Consider the following 19412-nt stretch of genomic DNA (forward strand, 5'->3'; position numbering starts at 1 on the left):
GGAGTCATTAAAACTAGTTTATGTAAACTTCTGGCTTCAACTGTATGTACAAGGTGGGCATTTCTTCATAAAACAACTTTGAAGCACTGACCTTCGGCAAATCGATGTATTTGGAGCTAGATTCCACAACGCCTGACCTCTAATCCATGAGTTTATTCTGCTACTGTTACTCTAACGTTTAATACTAGTAGGAGTTAATCTTAGCTAGCCAAAGAAGAACAACCACGCCACCCTTATTCCCCACCGCCGTTAACTAGTTCGTTTACAAACTTTGTCATTTCTATCTTATCCATCAAAGTGTTTTTCTCTACCCTGTTTAGTTTCACCACGTGCCACCCAATGTCTCTACAACTAGTTTTAACAGTTAAGACAGTAGCAAGTATTTGCCATCAGATGTCGCCACAGCACATGTTTTGTTCTGACTAGCTGGCTCTGTAAACTGGGCTGAAAATTACACTGAGTACTTGTGAACAAGCCTCAATCGATTTCCATGGATTTTGTCACACACCAGACAGAAAGTAGACAAAACAGACTAAATAAAGTAGGTGTAGTAGGGTGTTTGATACAGCATATTAACTCTAAATACCTTGTACTCCACTTCAAATATATCTGTGATTAGTCCTAACTGCAGGCATGACCACAAAGAGACCCAAGAGCACAGCCAGTGTGGGCAATAAAGTGAAAGCCAAAGGTGTGTATGACCCCCATATATAATAAGTATATGGTATAACCTCTTGAGTATATCTAACTTTGGATCACCATATTTATTCACCTTTTTATATAACGCTAATGTAATTTAAATGAAAAGTAAAGTAAATAAAGTATGACAATTCAACATTTCTTCTGTTTTGAATCCATGTAGACAAACAAGGCTGATGAGTCTCCTGTAGGAAGTGTTGCAGGGACTGGTAAGATTTATTTGATGCATTATACAGGCTAATAGACATTTTCCTGAATGTTCCTGGCTCATTTCCTGTAGATCAAACTCATGATACTGCAATGGCTAACACTTAAATATAGAACAATAAGCGGGGACCGCCCAGGCATGAGTTCACTGAAATTCACTGGACTCTCTTCTACTGCTCCAGAAATGTAGACCACTGACACCATTTCTCTGATGTTTCCATTGAAATTCAATAAATCATTAGCAACCTGAATTCTGCTTTCTGAATAGGCCAGCGATGGGTCTCTAACATAAAGGGTTGTGTGAAAATGCTTTGCCTAAATTACTGCAGCCGTCGCTATAGTATAATCTCACTATAGCCTGACTGATTTACAATTTGGTAATAAGGACATCATTTCCCGCTGAAACTATCAAGTCTGTCTGATAAACACCAGCATGATCTACATCTGGTTTCTCATCAATTCACATTACTTTCGCAGCAGAAATAAACACAGTACTCTAACATACTTCTGTTCCAAAACAAACAGGACAGAGAACAGCTCTTTGCAAAGTACCCTCCTGATTGAATGGCAAGCCTGTATATGAATGCTTGGCTGGCTGAGAAGGCCTGGCTCCTACGATACACGTCGTTCACTCAGAGAGATACTAAGGGTTCCAGAGGAAGCCTAAGGCCTGAGCCTATTTTCCTCTTTAACAGTGATGTAATGTGTACAATATACTCAACAGTGCTGACTCTTTGGGGGGGAAAAACCTGTATACCCTCTGCATGCTTTTGATGTGAGCAAGGGTGTACTGTTGCAGACCCTGTGGACATGCACACGACTACTGGTATAATACACTGCTCAAAAAAATAAAGGGAACACTTAAACAACACAATGTAACTCCAAGTCAATCACACTTCTGTGAAATCAAACTGTCCACTTAGGAAGCAACACTGATTGACAATACATTTCATATGCTGTGTGCAAATGGAATAGACAACAGGTGGAAATTATAGGCAATTAGCAAGACACCCCCAATAAAGGAGTGGTTCTGCAGGTGATAACCACAGACCACTTCTCAGTTCCTATGCTTCCTGGCTGATGTTTTGGTCACTTTTGAATGCTGGCGGTGCTTTCACTCTAGTGGTAGCACGAGACTGACTCTACAACCCACACAAGTGGCTCAGGTACTGCAGCTCATCCAGGATGGCACATCAATGCGAGCTGTGGCAAGAAGGTTTGCTGTGTCTGTCATCGTAGTGTCCAGAGCATGGAGGCGCTACCAGGAGACAGGCCAGTACATCGGGAGACGTGGTGGGGGTTGTGCTTACAGCCCAACACCGTGCAGGACATTTGGCATTTGCCAGAGAACACCAAGATTGGCAAATTCGCCACTGGCACCCTCTGCTCTTCACAGATGAAAGCAGGTTCACACTGAGCACATGTGACAGTCTGGAGACGCCGTGGAGAATGTTCTGCTGCCTGCAACATCCTCCAGCATGACCGGTTTGGCGGTGGGTCAGTCATGGTGTGGGATGGCATTTCTTTGGGGGGCCGCACAGCCCTCCATGTGCTCGCCAGAGGTAGCCTGACTGCCATTAGGTACCGAGATGAGATCCTCAGACCCCTTGTAAGACCATATGCTGGTGCGGTTGGCCCTGGGTTCCTCCTAATGCAAGACAATGCTAGACCTCATGTGGCTGGAGTGTGTCAGCAGTTCCTGCAAGAGGAAGGCATTGATGCTATGGACTGGCCCGCCCGTTCCCCAGACCTGAATCCAATTGAACACATCTGGGACATCATGTCTCGCTCCATCCGCCACGTTGCACCACAGACTGTCCAGGAGTTGGCGGATGCTTTAGTCCAGGTCTGGGAGGAGATCCCTCAGGAGACCATCCGCCACCTCATCAGGAGCATGCCCAGGAGTTGTAGGGAGGTCATACAGGCACGTGGAGGCCATACACATGACTGAGCCTCATTTTGACTTGTTTTAAGGACATTACATCAAAGTTGGATCAGCCTGTAGTGTGGTTTTCCACTTTAATTTTGAGTGTGACTCCAAATCCAGACCTCCATGGGTTGATAAATTTGATTTCCATTGATAATGTTTGTGTGATTTTGTTGTCAGCACATTCAACTATGTAAAGAAAAAAGTATTTAATAAGAATATTTCATTAATTCAGATCTAGGATGTGTTATTTTAGTGTTCCCTTGATTTTTTTGAGCAGTGTATATATTTTTTACAACTCAATCTCATCCCTACATTGTCAGAGGCAGAGCTGCTTTCATGTACTGTATTTCAACGCCACCCCTGCAAACATGCTTTTGGTAATCTGTCTCAATTATAAGTCTTAACAAATGCAGGCCAGACCAGCAGAGGAAAGGCGTATCTTTTTACTTTAGATTAGGTCATCGGATCTTGTGAAAAGGGAATATGAGAGTGTTATGCACTTGGGAGGGTCGTCTTAGCTGATGCAGTATGACACAGCCCTATAGAATATAATGTGTTGGAGTTGCTCTGGAGAATAGTTTAAGCTATAGGTTAAGTATGCTTGGTCTGTCTTTTGTAATTTGAAAAGGTGTGTTAGACAAGGTTCAATAGTTGTTTTTGTTTTTTTGTGGGGGGGGTTCTTAGCCACAGGAAGTAGGGTTGCTGTAGCAACCACTGAAAAGAAAAGGAAATTGTAGACAAAAAATGTTTTGCTCACAAAAGTAGTCCACTCGGCCTTTACTGGTATTGGCGGACCGATATAGCCGTCTGAGGCGCATGCATCAACAAAACTCATCTGCCACTAGCCGTAGACTTTCTAGGGTCATATTCAGTAGGGCACACCATAGCAAAACATTTTGCCACAGAAAATATAAATAAGTGTTCTTATTGGACAAATTCCATAAACAGTCTGACCCTTTTCCCTCTCACATCAAATGACATCTTCCCCATGACTTTGACCTCTGCCACCCAGGAGCAGTTTGGGTGTCGCTGGGATGAGGACGTGGCTGGGGACAACCCCTACAAGATCTTGAGGAAAGAGGACATCGTGCAGGACATGAGGATTAGGGCGGCCATGTCTGATTTCAACCCACCAGATGGTGCTAGTAGGCTGATCTAAGTCCTTATTTTCATGCAATATCCTTCCAACCAATATGATGGTTGAATCAGAGATCTCATGATTAGGTTGAGGGGTCTAGGTAAGAAAAATACCTGCTGCCACAGTTCCTAGCCTGGTCCCCAGCCTGGTCTCATTGACTAGACGTAACATAGTACATTTAAATCCAGGACACTCATATTACTTTGATATGTCAAGTTTGGTATGGTTACATAAGACAGATGGTTACTTAAAAAGGCAAAAGTGAAAATAGGGTTGATGGTTGGGGTGGATGGGTGGGTGTATAACGCAAACGTCTAGCAACACAAAGGTTGCAATTTCGAATCTCATCGCGCACAGCTTTAGCATTTTAGGTAGCAACTTTTCAACTACTTTTAAGCTACTTCGCATATTAGCTAACCCTAACTCTAACCTTAACCCTTTTAACTAACCCTTCCTCTAACACTAACCCTTAAACCTAACTCCTAAACTTAACCCTAACCTTAACTCTAACCCCTAAGCCTAACTCCTAGCCTAGCTAATGTTAGCCAGCTAGCTAACGTTTGCCACCTAGCTAGAATTTGTAACATATCATACGTTTTGTAAATTTGTAACATATTGTATGTTTTGCAAATTCGTAACCTATTGTTCGAAATGGGTGATGGACATCCCCAAATTAATACATACTATATGAAACGTAACATATTATACTAAATCGAGGGTCTCAGATTTACGCAGACATAATACGAAATGCTCTGAGACCAGGTTGTGGTTTCAGATCTGTTTCTGTTTTTAACCATAAGAGATGGAAAGACAGCACAAACACGTCTGGGAAAGGGCAACTTAGTACCCACCTTTCACTCTATTTCCTTTCACTCTAAATATATAAAGACCCATCTTACTCTTCTTACTCCACCTAGCATCCACCTTTCCTGTGTTTTGTAGCATGCCCCAACACTAGACTAGATCATCAAATATCACTCCGCTGTGTGGTGTAGTGCCGTTTCCACGGTGACGTGTGGGTGGTTGTTTGTCCTCTAACACCCTGTGACAACAACTCGGGCTCTTACTGACCCAGACCCCCCCAGCCCTTGTTAATGATCTTGTGCTAATACTGTTAATGTCTCACTCACAATGACACACATTTTGTGTCATGACCAAATGTTAAAATGATGTTGAGTCTAAAGTGTTAAATAGATATCGCTGTTTTAGTCAGGGTACTTCTGCTCTGGTTTAAAAGTATCATATTTCATAACACCCTCATGTTATGCAGACCTGCAATTCCCCGTGTGCAGTGCACTGTGCACTCAATGACCTTTCTTGTGTGTGATAAAACAGGACTACCTTTAGGATGAGCTCCTCCTGGTCTACGTCAGGGTCTTCATCGACGTATCCAGCTTCTACCTGCTTCTAACAGTGGAAGCAAAGGACAGGCACCTAAAGGTGAGTCCATTTATTACCTGTAATCTGCTTGTCAGAATCATCTTTTTTTAAACCGTGTGTATTCTGCATGTACTCTGTGACATACAGTAGGAAATCACATTTTACAACTGTATATACATGAATTAGAAAGAATAATGAAATGAAAGTAAGTGATTAAACTCAAAACAGCTCATGAAGAATGTCATCCTTCCTATTCTCATCATTTATAATGTGTGCCTGACTCATGCAGCCCATAGTGGCCGTGTGGGATGAGGAGGCTTTGGAGCGAGAGTCATCTGAAGTGTTTGCAGCACAAATCCAACAATGAGTTGTTTGGAAGGAATCGGTGACAGTGGCTAACCGCAAGCCTTGCAACTGGTAATTCAGACTGGGAAAATACGTTTTGAACGGTCATCCAATTCGGAATTGTAAATCTTTTTCTTTGATGACAAAATTTGCCAACGAAGGACCGCCGCTCACAACAAGGTCAGTCCAAAAATGTCTTATATGTTGCTGCATAAATTATGTAATACGCCAGAGAGATATGGTCAGTCATATCAGTATGTTTTTTTAAAGGCAGTAAACGAGGCTGAATGAATTGTTTCGCTGCCAGACAATGCTCTGCTTATAGTCAGGTGTAGCAGTGCCATGGTAAGATGTTGGGACTGCTGTTGGGACAGCTTTATGTACGCCCTAAAAGTTTGTGGGCACCGTTTGTCACCGTTATAGTGCAATCAATGTATAGTTTAGTGTTGTGTAGTGGCTTTGCTGGCATACATCCCACTTTCATTTTTTGGCCCCACCAAGATTTACATGCTAAAATCACAACTGAGTACTGCATTCTGAATTAAATTACTTGTAGCTATTGGCCAGTAAGTTACTGCAGAGTTTCAGGACTAGGTTTAGTAAAACTCCTAAAATACAGTATGTTACCATTTTGTGTGGTGGTACAGAATTCTTAATCATGGGTTCAACAAGTATAGCCACTTACAAGGCACGCCTTAAAATATGTTAATGAGCCAGAGACTCTTTCCACCGCCTACAACATTTTCATTCTACATTGTTTTACTTTTGAAATTACAGAAAGGTCTGACAGTGTGCTGTAAAATGAATGTATGGTGTTTTACAGTGCATTATACGGTAATCTGCTGTATTCAGTTTATACAGTATCATAATGTTAATTAATACAGTAAATGACAGATCAAATGACAAAAGTGGCTAACAGTGTAAGGATTACATTAAAAACGACCCAGCTGCTCGGTCAACCCAGCATGAAAGTAAAAAATACCCAACTGATGTTTAAATTAACCCATGTTTGGTATAATCGCAACAAGCCAACATGTTGGGTTATTCACGCAACCCAACTGTCTGGGTCAAAAATAACCCAGCGTGTGTTCTGTCCAATATTTCTGAAAAAATATACAAATATGCACATCCAACTTATCAGGTGCAGGACAGAAGAACATGTCATGACGAAGATCTAACACGGATCAACATTATTATTTTTTTGTGTGTATGATTAAATCACCATCGGAGCATAGCAGAGTTGCAGACATTTCTTTTTTCTCTGTACAATATTTACCCAGCACTGGGTTACCAAAGAACACAAATTGGGTTGTTTTTAAACCAGCATTTTGTAGGTGTTGAGATACAGGTATTGACACACTCTGACTAATAAACTTCTTTGTGCTGTTGTCATCTCAGGTTGTGTTATGGGATATATCCGCCCACGTAGAACAATTACAGAGTACACGCACCAGCAGTGGAAATAACATCACAATGAACACTAACGTACAACCCAATGTCCTAAAAACACTGACTTGATCCCAGTGGTATACCTCATGTGAAGTCATTGTTAAAACGTCTTTGGGACTGGGGGGCAGTATTGAGTAGCTTGGATAATAAGGTGCCCAGAGTAAACTGCTTGCTACTCAGGCCCAAAAGCTAGAATATGCATACAATTAGTAGATTTGAATAGAAAACACTCTGAAGTTTCTAAAACTGTTTGAATGATGTATGTGAGTATAACAGAAATCCAGCCAGGAAGTGACAAATCTGAGGTTTGTAGTTTTCCAAGTAATTGCCTATCGTATATACAGTGTCTATAGGGTCATATTGCACTTCCTAAGGCTTCCACTAGATGTCAACAGTCTTTAGAACCTTGTTTGAGACTTCTACTGTGAAGGGGGAGAGAATGAGAGCTGTTTCAACCAGGTGTGTGGTAGAGTGCCATGAGCTCAGACCTGCGCGCGCCCGTGAGAGTTAGCTGCATTCCATTGCATTTCTAAAGACAAAGGAATTGTCCGGTTGAAACATTATTGAAGATTTATAATAAAAACATCCTAAAGATTGATTCTATACATCGTTTGACATGTTTCTACGAACTGTAATATAACTTTTTGGACTTTTCGTCTGAACTTTCGCCTGGACTTGCCCGCGCCTCGAGAGTTTGGATTTGTGAACTAAACGCGCAAACAAAACAAGGTATTTGGACATAAATTATGGACTTTATCGAACAAAACAAACATTTATTGTGGAAATGGGATTCCTGGGAGTGCATTCTGATGAAGATCATTAAAGGTAAGTGACTATTTAAAAAGCTATTTCTGATTTCTGTTGACTCCAACATGGCGGATATCTTTTTGGGTTGTGTTGGTCTCTAAGTGCTGTACTCAGATTATTGATGGTTTGCTTTTTCCGAGAATTTCTTTTTGAAATCTGACACAGGGGTTGTCCAAATAACTCCTTTTGGTTTGCGCATTCAGTACACAATGTAAACTCATGACGCGTGGGCAGGTCCAGGCAAAAGTTCAGACGAAAAGTCATATTACAGTTCGTAGAAACATGTCAAACGATATATGGAATCAATCTTTAAGATGTTTTTATCATAAATCTTCAATAATCTTCCAACCGGAGAATTCCTTTGTCTGTAGAAAAGCAATGGAACGCGAGGTAACTTTCACATGAACGCGCGTCACGAGCTCGTGGCTCTCTGCCAGACCTGTAACTCATTCCCACCTCCTTTACAGTAGAAGCATCAAACAAGGTTCTAAAGACTGTTGACATCTAGTGGAAGCCTTAGGAAGTGCAACATGACCAATATCCCACTGTATCTTCAATAGGGAATGAGTTAAAAAAATGACCAACCTCAGATTTCCCACTTCCTGGTTGGATTTTGTTCTCAGGTTTTCGCCTGCCATATGAGTTCTGTTATACTCACAGACATCATTCAAAATTTTTTAGAAATGTCGGAGTGTTTTCTATCCAAATCTCATACTATTCCTATATTAGCAACTGGGACTGAGTAGCAGGCAGTTTACTCTGGGCACGCTTTTCATCCAAACGTGAAAATGATTCCCCCTAGCCCAAACAGGTTTTAAGCAAGCGGAACATTACTACAACATTGTAGACTATCTCTGCCCTAACTTAACCATATACCTCTGGTAAACCAAACCTAACCTAACCATATACCCTGGCAAAACCAGACCTAATTAGAACACAGCAAATTCTCCAGTGTTTAAAACAAAATCAACACTGTGAGTGTTGTCTGTGGACCCATATAGAGACAGTGTTAAAGTGTTAAATTAACACACTGCTTAGTGTAAATTCTTACTCAGATATTTCCCAGAGTGCCTTGCCTTTCGAGTAAATTGTATACCGGACACTTCTGATCTCCAGCACCATGGGTACCCATACAGTTAACTACACATTCCTTTTTCTATGCACTCCTGCACACTCATCACATCACTGCTGCAACATGACCATAAGCTTTTCACCTAAAACACCATGATGGGTTTGTGGAAAAATGCTTGCGCGGAATAACTGACACAGTCTAACTTGACTTTGCCAGGAAAAGACTCTGCACCAAAACTCAGCAGGACAGACAGTGTCTTTCTTCTCTGTTTCACCATGCGTTCCACCGGGTCTGTCGCACAGCATGGAGAAGACTAAGCTTTGCGACTACCTAAAGCATCTAAACTGAAACAACCATTTCAGTAACGGGCGCAATAAATCCAAGTAACATATTGGATAAGTTAGAAACATTTTTTGTAATTTATATTTGGGTAGAATAAGATGAATTAATGAATCAATCAAACACAAACATAGATTTTGAAACAAGTATCAAGTATGAAGACAAAGAAAGAAAGATGCTCATCAGAGAACGGGGTAAAACAAACAATTATAAAAAGTATTCCTGCAATAGAGCATGCTGGTAATGATAATGTTATAATGACGGATGTGGTTCAAAGTGATGGGTGTGATTTTCACGCCCCTGTATTAGTTAAATACGTATGGCATTGTGTTAAATAAGTATTTTATTTATTGACAGCATATTCACTTAGGATCTAATTTTGTGAATTCCATGGAACTGAAAAAGGGTGAATGCAACAACCGTGTCTGTGTCACTAACAAATACTGTACGGTCATGGGTGGTAAACTCTAGAATTTACTCAAAATGCAAGGCACTCGAATTATGCTTGAATAAGGCTTTACACTAAGCAGTGTGTTGATGTAACACTTTCCCAGTGTCTATATGGGTCCACAGACTACACACTTTGTGTTGATTTAACACTCTCAGTGTATTTTTTTTCCAACACTGGAGAATTTGCTTTGTAACAGTACAACCTGGTGAGTCCAAAGCCATTGCCACCGCCATCCCATATGGAGGTGGTCTCCCAAGTGGCACACTAGTCTAAGGCACTGCATTGCAGTGCTAGAGGCACCACTACAGACCCTGGTTCGTTCCCAGGCGGAGCCACAACCGGCCGTGATCGGGAGTCCCATAAGGCGGCGCACAATTGGCCCAGTGTCTTGAGGGTTTGGCCAGTGGAGTAGGCCGTCACTGTAAATAAGAATTTGTTCTTAACTGACTTGCCTAGTTAAATAAAATAATTATCCAACCTTCATAAGTCTCTATCTCTGTCTATTACATTCTTAGAAGTAAAAGAGCCTCAAAGAACATTTTGGGATTCAAAAGAGTGCCACACAGTTGTTTTTTATTGTCACATACACCAGATGGGTGCAGTGAAATGTGCTGTTTTGCAGGGTCAGCCATAGTAGTACGTAGTACAACACTACTGGAGCAAATTAGGGTTAAGTGCCTTGCTCAAGGGCACATCCACAGATTTGTCACTTTGTCGGCTCAGGTATTCAAATCAGTGACCATTTGCTTACTGTCCCAAAGCGCTAACCACTAGGCTACCTGCCGCCATTTGAGGAACCCCTGTGTAAAGGTTCAAATAGAATCCTTTTGGTGATGATATGGGTAACATGTTTTACCTTTTTAATAATATATTGTAGTGGTGACAGCCTATCATAAGATTGGAAGCGTGGATTATTGGACATCTGGCTTTCAGATAGTTACTTTTGGCCACCCGTGAGAGTAAATGTCATTCCTGTTCATAATGTTAAAGGTCATGAACAGTCAAAATCATGTTTTTCAGTAAATTGGATGATATTTGTATGAACCAAATCAAAGTAGGAAAAAATGACTGTTGCTTCCACATTATGTTGATCAAGTTTGATCATAAAGTTACTGTGCCCCTCTCCCATGTCAAACACTTGGATTCAGGAGGTGGGATTATTGAGGGGATATGGTGACATCACCCTAACTCTCATTTTAATACACCAATGGTAACATGATAATCTCTTACCTAATTTAAATAAGTACTGCCAACATCTGAGAAGTACTGAAAGGGAAATTAACCTTCCTCAAGCATTGATGGTTTCCAGCCAATTGTATCGGAAATAGATTAATTACTCAAGGTATTAAAAGTTTTAGTTTAGTTTATTAATGCGACCATTTAAAAAAACAAGCACACATAAAACTTGAAAAAGCCATACATGCACATGAATAAAATCATCGAGGATAACAAACAAAGTCTGGGACTTATTTCCATTGTGGTCCTCTTGAGACGAGATGGCTAGACAAGATGGAACACAGTATGGCAGTGAAATAATAAAACAAAAACAGAGAAGAACATCTATCTCATCATTCCAGTTACATCATAGGGGTTATTCATATGGGCACAGAAGACATCAAACATATTTTTACTTGATTTTTTAAAGCTGCCCAGAGAGGATGTTGTTTTTATGGGAAGGGGGAACTCATTCCATTCTGAAGCTCCAGTATACAAGAAACGACATTTCCCAGCATTACTCCTGAACCTGTTTAAGCACACATCAGCAACACCTGATCTGGTGGTGTGATTGTGTGCATCCCTAACACTAGGAAAGTAATCACTTAGATATCTGGGCACAGGACCATAAATACTCCTGTAAACCAAACCTAGTCTAATCTGGGACACCCTAGCCTCAACATGCAGCCAGTTTAGTTCCTGGAAGCAGCTCCTGCCTATGTGAGTACGTGGACTCACCTTCAATACTACCCTGATCAGCTTATTCTGGGCTATCTGGAGCTTCCCCTTCATAAGTTTAGATAAGCCCCCAAACCAGCAAGCAGCTTGGACTTTCTAGCCAAAAACTTAGTCCTGGCATTAACCTTCCCTAGCACCTTATTTGCGATGCTCACACCTCCCAAGCTTCCATCAAGGATACATCCCAAGTAGCTGACAGAGGTTTTAGTAGTCAGCACCTCACCCCCTAACTCCACTCTGATTTCAGACGACCTACACAATTTAGGTCTGGATCCAAAAATAATTGCTTTAGTTTTCCCTAAGTGCAGAGATAGCTTATTATCTCCAAGCCATTTGCTACACTATTTATCCAAGGCAAAGATACGTATTTGTCTCCCCTTTCATCTGTGTCTGGTGCTAGCTAGTTACTGACTAGCTACGTCTTCAGCCAGCATGGAACAAAAGGGGGGCAAGGGTAGTTTAAAACTCTGACGCAGTTGTCATCTCAACACATCCATCATTGCATCTGTGAACCGCTGAACAAGAGACATGCCAAACAGGAAATGTATAAAAAAATAATTATTCTTGTCATAGGCATTTCAAAGAGCTGTCAGTCAAGGTGAGCTGATGAATATAAGTTCCCCGCCCACTCAGCCTGTCTTTTCAAACTTCCTGGTAGTTAGCCATGAGAGAAAAATGAAATGTTCTCATATGTTTTGACATTTTGCATGTGAATCAGAATGACTGCTTAAGTTTCTAAACTCAACATTTTTGTTTTCCTCTCTACATTCTTTTGTCTCTCTTCGATTGAATTTTCTTTCAACTGACTAGGGGACAGTGCTAGTGACAGTGGCTTGACTGCAGCTGGTGCTGTTCCCCTAGTCCACGGACCACTCCGACACCTGAATGACTGGAGACAAAGCAAAGGTAACAGTCTAGTCCCCCCGGACCCTCTGAGCTGCCTTCACCAGTCATATCACCCCCGATCCCTCCACCAAGACAGTTTAGGGGGCCACCAAGCAGTCAGACCTGTGAACAGCCAAGAACCACCGAACAACAAAAACTACCCACCAGAAGCCCTCTCAACCCCAGTTACCCATCACCATGTCCCTGACAATACCATCAGAACAGAAAGACACACTCCAGATGGCTGTTCATAGTTGCATCCCCACTAGGGAATCCATCCATAGACACCACAAGGTACGTAGAGAGAACTGCCCCCACGGACCCACTCACACTGAACACACGTCCCATCTGTTTGTGAGTGCTCCGTGGCCAGGTGGGTCTAGGCCCTGTTTATTCCCTCTGTCCTCCAGCGTCCAGCCTTGCCGCTGCATTGCACTTCCTCCAGCACCAGTCCCAGCATCAACTCAGTTCCCGGTTTCCAGTACCAGATCACAAAACGAGACACAGACCTTCACTCAGAGCGAGCAGGCCACAAGGGAGTGCCACCGTTGACCTCCAGATCTTCCTTATGTGTCTGCTTGCGCCTCAGATGGTCCTTCCTCCCCTATGTAGACCCGGTACCCAGCCATGGTTACCAGCCCCTTCGTCAACCCTGGACACAGCATTGGTCACCACAACCGCCACCTCTACCCAGCCATCGAATATAAGTTTTTCTGTGGTGTTCATCGTTTTTTTTTTCAGCATGCCTTTTAATGAGCAGTTGATTAGATTTTTGTGCTATGATTTCATGACTTAATAATGTAATTCCTTATTATTTATTAAACTGTTTATTTACTGAATTATTGATTATCTTTTAACTTGACTGAAATGTGTACATGTTTTGACTTAATATACAATATAATATAAATAATATTAACATTGCTGTTTACATATAGTAATAAAGTGGTAGCTACTCCAACATTGGAATTTGCATAGGCTTTTGAAGAACACGGACACCTCTATCAACCTCAATGGAACTACAAATCTTTGCATCCAGCCTTAGCATGTACTTGACAGTACAACAAAACCGATGAACATGAATTACATTTACTCTACTGGGTAGCCCAAAAAGATCTACAGTGCCTTGCAAAAGTATTCACCCCCACCCCCCTATTTTGTTGCATTACAACATGTAAATTATAAGGATATTTATTTGGATTTCATGTAATGGACATACACAAAATAGTCCAAATTGGTGAAGTGAAATGAAAAAAATTACTTGCTTCAAAAAAGTATTTTAAAAAATAAATGGAAAAGTGGTGCGTGCATATGTATTCACCCCCTTTGCTATGAAGCCCCTAAATAGGATCTGGTGCAACCAATTACCTTCAGAAGTCACATAATTAGTTAGATTGCACACAGGTGGACTTCATTTAAGTGTCACATGATCTGTCACATGATCTCAGTATACATACACCTGTTCTGAATGGCCCCAGAGTCTGCAACACCACTATGCAAGGGGCACCACCAAGCAAGCGGCACTATGAAGACCAAGGAGCTCTCCAAACACGTCAGGGACAAAGTTGTGGAGAAGTACAGATCAGGGTTGGGTTATAAAAAAATATCAAAAACTTTGAACATCCCACAGAGCTCCATTAAAACCATTATTAAATAATGGAAAGAATATGGCACCACAACAAACCTGCCAATTGAGGGCCGCCCACCAAAACTCACGAACCAGGCAAGGAGGGCATTAATCAGAAAGGCAACAAAGTGACCAAAGATAAGCCTGAAGGAGATGCAAAGCTCCACAGTGGAGATTGGAGTATCTGTCCATAGGACCACTTTAAGCCGTACACTCCACAGAGCTGGGCTTTATGGAAGAGTGGCCAGAAGAAAATAAGCAAACATGTTTGGTATTCGCCATGTGGGAGACTCCCCAAACATATGGAATAAGGTTCTTTGGTCAGATGAGACTAAAATTGAGCTATTTGGCCATCAAGGAAAACGCTATGTCTGGCACAAGCCCAACACCTCTCATCTCCATGAGAACACCATCATGCTGTGGGGATGTTTTTCATTGGCAGGGACTGGGAAACTGGTCAGAATTGAAGGAATGATGGATGGTGCTAAATATAGGGAAATTCTTGAGGGAAACCTGTTTCAGTCTCCAGGAGATTTGAGACTGTCTTGGAATGTCCTAGACCCAGACCTCAAATCCAATTGAGAATATGTGGTATGACTTAAAGATTGCTGTACCCCACTGAACCCATCCAACTTGAAGGAGCTGGAGCAGTTTTGCCTTGTAGAATGGGCTAAAATCCCAGTAGCTAGATGTGCCATGCTTATAGAGACATACCAAGAGACTTGCAGCTGTAATTGCTGCAAAGGTGGCTCTACAAAGTATTGACTTTGGGGGGGTTGAATAGTTATGCACACTCAAGTTTTCCGTTTTTTTTGTCTTATTTCTTGTTTGTTTCACAATAAAAAATGAAACGCCATTGAAACGCCAAGTGCTTTGAAGTACACTGCTCTGAATCAAACATAACAGCACTAGGATTTACACATCCGTTGCAAGACAACATAATGTGACTTTCAGGCCTGATGTGTTTGGTAAACTATGAGCTTCAGGGCACTGTATTAGGTTAAAAAAAAATGTGTCGCTGGGCTACACACAACACCCCATAATGTCATAGTATAATTATGTTTTTGGATTTTTTTTTTTAAACAAAATAATAAAAATGAAAAAAGCTGAAATGTCTTAAGTCAATAAGTATTCAGGAGTAAACATTTGCTTAACAAGTTGTATGGACTCATTCTGTATGCAATAAGAGTGTTTCACATGATTTTTGAATGACTAACGTATCTCTGTATTCCACATGTATGTGTACTAACATATGTGTGGAGTACAGAGATACAGAGATAAGGATGGATCAACAATGTTGATAAGGATGGATCAACAATGTTGTGGTCCCGTGCGGCTCAGATGGGAGAGCATGGCACTTGCAACGCCAGGGTTTTGATATCCCCCGGGGACCAGTACAAATTAAAATGTACGTACTCACTATAAATCACTCTGGATATGAGTCTGCTAAATTACTAAAATGTAAAATTCCACAAAACCAACCTAATTGATAGAGTGAAAAGAAAGAAGTCTGTACAGAATAAAAAACATTCCAAAACATGCATCCTGTTTGCTAGAAGGCACTACAGTAATACTGCAAAAAAAATGGCAAAGCAATTAACTTTTTGTCCTGAATATAAAGTATTATGTTTGGGGCAAATCCAATACAACACATTACTGAGTAAGACTCTACATATTTTCAAGCATAGTGGTGGCTGCATCATGTTATGGTTTTTCAGGATAAAAAAAGAAACAGAATGGAGCTAATCACAGGCAAAATCCTAGAGGAAAACCTGGTTCAGTCTGCTTTCCACCAGACACTGAGAGATGAATTCACCTTTCAGCAGGACAATAACCAAAACCACTAGGCCAAATCTACACTGGAGTTGCTTACCAAGAAGGCAGTCAATGTTCCAGAGTGGCCTAGTTACAGTTTTGACTTAAATCTACTTGAAAGTATATGGCAAAACATGAAATGTGTTGTCTAGCAATGATCAACAACTAATTTGACAGAGCTTGAAGGATTTTGAAAAATACAATGAGCAAATGTTGCACAATCCAGGTGTGGAAAGCTCTTAGAGACTTACCCAGAAAGACTCACAGCTGTCATCACTACCAAAGATGCTTCTCGAAGGATTGACTCAGGGGTTTGAATACGTATGTAAATGAGATATTTCTGTATTTCATTTTCAATAGATTTGTAAATATTTATAAAAACATGTTTTCACTGTCATTATAGGGTATTGTGTGTAGATGGGTGAGGGAAAAAAATATATTTAACCCATTTTGAATTTGAATTCACAACAAAATGTGGAATATGTCAAAGGGTATGAATAGTTTCTGAAGCCACTGTATGTACAGTGTTGGGGAAGCTTCTTCATGATAAATTATATCTAAATTTGAAATGCCATAGACTACTGACTGCAAGAACAGTTCACTCTAGACTCAGATGTTAACAGAATGTGTAATTTAGTCTGTCAAACACAAAAACTATGTTTTAGGTCAGAATTAAGCAGGTCTAATGCCAAAACAATTGTACATTCTTGCCCACATTTATTTGAGCAAAAAAGAGCTACAGTACGTACTTCCAGTATTTAGCTACTCCGCTACATGGCAAAAAAAGTAGTTAATTAACTACTGAAAACACTACCAAGATTTTGAATTTAAATGTATTTAAATTACTAGCTGAACTACATATATTCTATTCACCTTGGATATCTCTTGGTGAAGGCCACAGGACTGAAAATGAATACATGTAACAACCATAAGGCTGCATCTTCTCTCCCTTCATTTATCTGTTTCTCTGTTTACTCCAGTCAACATCCATTATCCAGAGTCAACAACACTCACACACACCACACTCCAGCTCTTAACTAAGCGCTGTATGTAGGCCCCTGATAGGACGGTTACAGCCGATACCACACACACGTACACAAACACACGGCTGACATAAAACACACATCTGATTACATTTTGGCAGAACGAACATGGTCAGTTCTATCAGCTAAAGGCAAATTAACAACGAGTGCTTTGAAAGGCATGCTCTTACTAGCACCTGCTACTAACTTATCAAACGTAGTGCACAGTATAGGGAATAGGGTGCCATTTGGGATGAATCCAGTGACATACATCAAGGCCCATCCAGTAGACATACAGCATCCCCAAGCATGCAGCTACACTGTTTAGTCTAGATCTCTTTCAAATAATCCAGTGAACTCAGCCCTCATGAGAAACAGAGCCAACTGTGGTTGCCAAAGTAAAAAGTTCAATCGCATGCTCTGCTTTAGGCAGTATGTACAGTAATATAAACCACAGTCTGGTTTAATTTAGACTGTTAACAAAGCAACTAACTACAGTGTTTGATTTTGGTCTTGGATGGAATATAATAGAATAGAAATGATCATTCTGTTACAATGAAGTATTTAGAATTATCTATGCCAAAGAGAGAGTTCAAATACTGTACATTTAGTTGTTTTGTTACGAGTGGAAATTCAAACCAGAATGTGATTTATATTATAGTTGTAACTCTGTATCTTCCATAGTACTATTATGTTATGGAGACTATTGATTGACCTTTTCAGTGTGTATGACATCCTGCAGTTTGCTGTTTGTTCTCTGCTGTTTTTCTATGACTACCACACTATAAACCCCAAGGCATTTTTAACTCAAATACTTACAGTAAGTTGAACTCAAAGTCAATGAACAGTAATCATTACTTAAACTGTTTATATGGTACTGACTCAAAACTAAATTGAGAAGTCACATCAAGTACATTTTTTAGGTTATGATAACAAAAGAACTTTTTATCCAGCATGCTCTACTGTAGGTAATTTTTTTCACGAATTTTTTTTAATATCTGCGTCTTTGCATGTACATTGAGTGATTGATTGAATAATCCTATACTACACAAAGATAAATAACATACATTTTTCTAAACAGAGCCACTCATTTTGTTGGATTTTTTGCATCCGTTACTGAAACGGTTGTTCCAGTTTTAATGGCTTAGCTAAGTCTCCTCACACTGTCCCTATGTCTAGCAGTCATTATGAAGATAAAAATGCAGGTCAATAAATATTCTAACTGTTGGATATCCTAACTCTGGCTAGATTCCAATTGGAATCACATGTCCGCATAATATGACTTGCAGGTACGATTGTGGAATTCTGGTGAATTTCCCAGGTTTTTCCAGAAATATCTGTTGGAAGATTAAAATCTGGGAATTTTGGTTAAAGTTACTGGAATTCTGCAACCCTACTTGAATGCCTAATGTGGCCTATAAACCAGGTATGTTATGGCACTGTACTAGAGTAAAGCTAGGCCTCGACAAGGCCTTACGCGTTATGTATTGTCATAAAGAGTTTAACGATAATGTTCACCTTGGATGAAGGCCACAGAACCATGTCTCTGTCACTAACAAATACAGTCATGGTTAGTAACTCTACAATTCACTTGAAAAGGCATTCTGGGAAATTATATTGGAGCTGTGGCTTAGTGGGAGCGTTACATTTGTGTTGATACAACTCAAATTTGGACACCGTACAGGGTCACGGTGACTCTATTGGTTTGAGTAAAGACTACACTATCACTTTAAGTAAATGTACTCAAATATATTAAGTACAACAGGTTTCCTCAAAAGTATTGAGTAATGACAGCCATTGTGATTTACAGTTTGAAAGGATGCTGCTTCCACTGTAGAATACAAATCTATTAGATCATGTAAAAACATTTATCATTTTTGTTGGTTCTTACCATGGGAAAAATACTAATGTCTTTTGTGCTTGGCTATTTGACTTAGATGTGTTTTTTTCTACTTCTAAATTCTAAATTCTTGAAAGTTTTCCTGTTTTCCAACTCACTCGGCGCCCACCTTATCAGATCTAAAGTAAACACTAACAAAGTGCCCAAAATACCAGAGAATGGGAGAACTACTCAACACAAAGCCGACGCTTTAAAGCTTTCACGCCTAATTTACACACTGACATTCAAACACTTTACGTGAAAAGGGTCAACTAGGCCCTCTTATCGATCTAATGATTTCTGAGTCTAATTTTGGAATGATGACCCTGTATAAATTGCAATCCAATCGGACTTAAAAGCACTTTGACCGTTATGCAATTCATTTTTAGCAGGATCTGAGATGGTGGATCAGTGAAA

The 19412-nt window shown here is 40.4% G+C and overlaps 1 protein-coding gene across 8 annotated transcripts in view; it reads left to right on the plus strand.

Moving 5' to 3' along the window:
• The first annotated feature begins 5134 nt into the window (after positions 1-5134).
• The window catches only part of LOC112250426 (dynein axonemal intermediate chain 3), a 37080-nt gene continuing 22802 nt past the window's right edge, over positions 5135-19412 (plus strand). The window contains exons 1-4 of one of the 8 annotated variants that reach the window (XR_006083296.1): positions 5194-5414; positions 5644-5879; positions 12581-12949; positions 13066-13863. Coding sequence is in view for 3 of the 8 variants with exons in the window: in XM_024420579.2 (XP_024276347.1) it covers positions 5839-5879 (41 nt within the window). In the remaining 5 variants the exon portion in view is untranslated. The other 7 variants (XR_006083295.1, XM_024420579.2, XM_024420560.2 and 4 more) reach the window with 7 other exon arrangements.

This window comes from Oncorhynchus tshawytscha, linkage group LG01 (assembly GCF_018296145.1).
Source record: "Oncorhynchus tshawytscha isolate Ot180627B linkage group LG01, Otsh_v2.0, whole genome shotgun sequence".
NCBI lineage: Eukaryota > Metazoa > Chordata > Actinopteri > Salmoniformes > Salmonidae > Oncorhynchus > Oncorhynchus tshawytscha.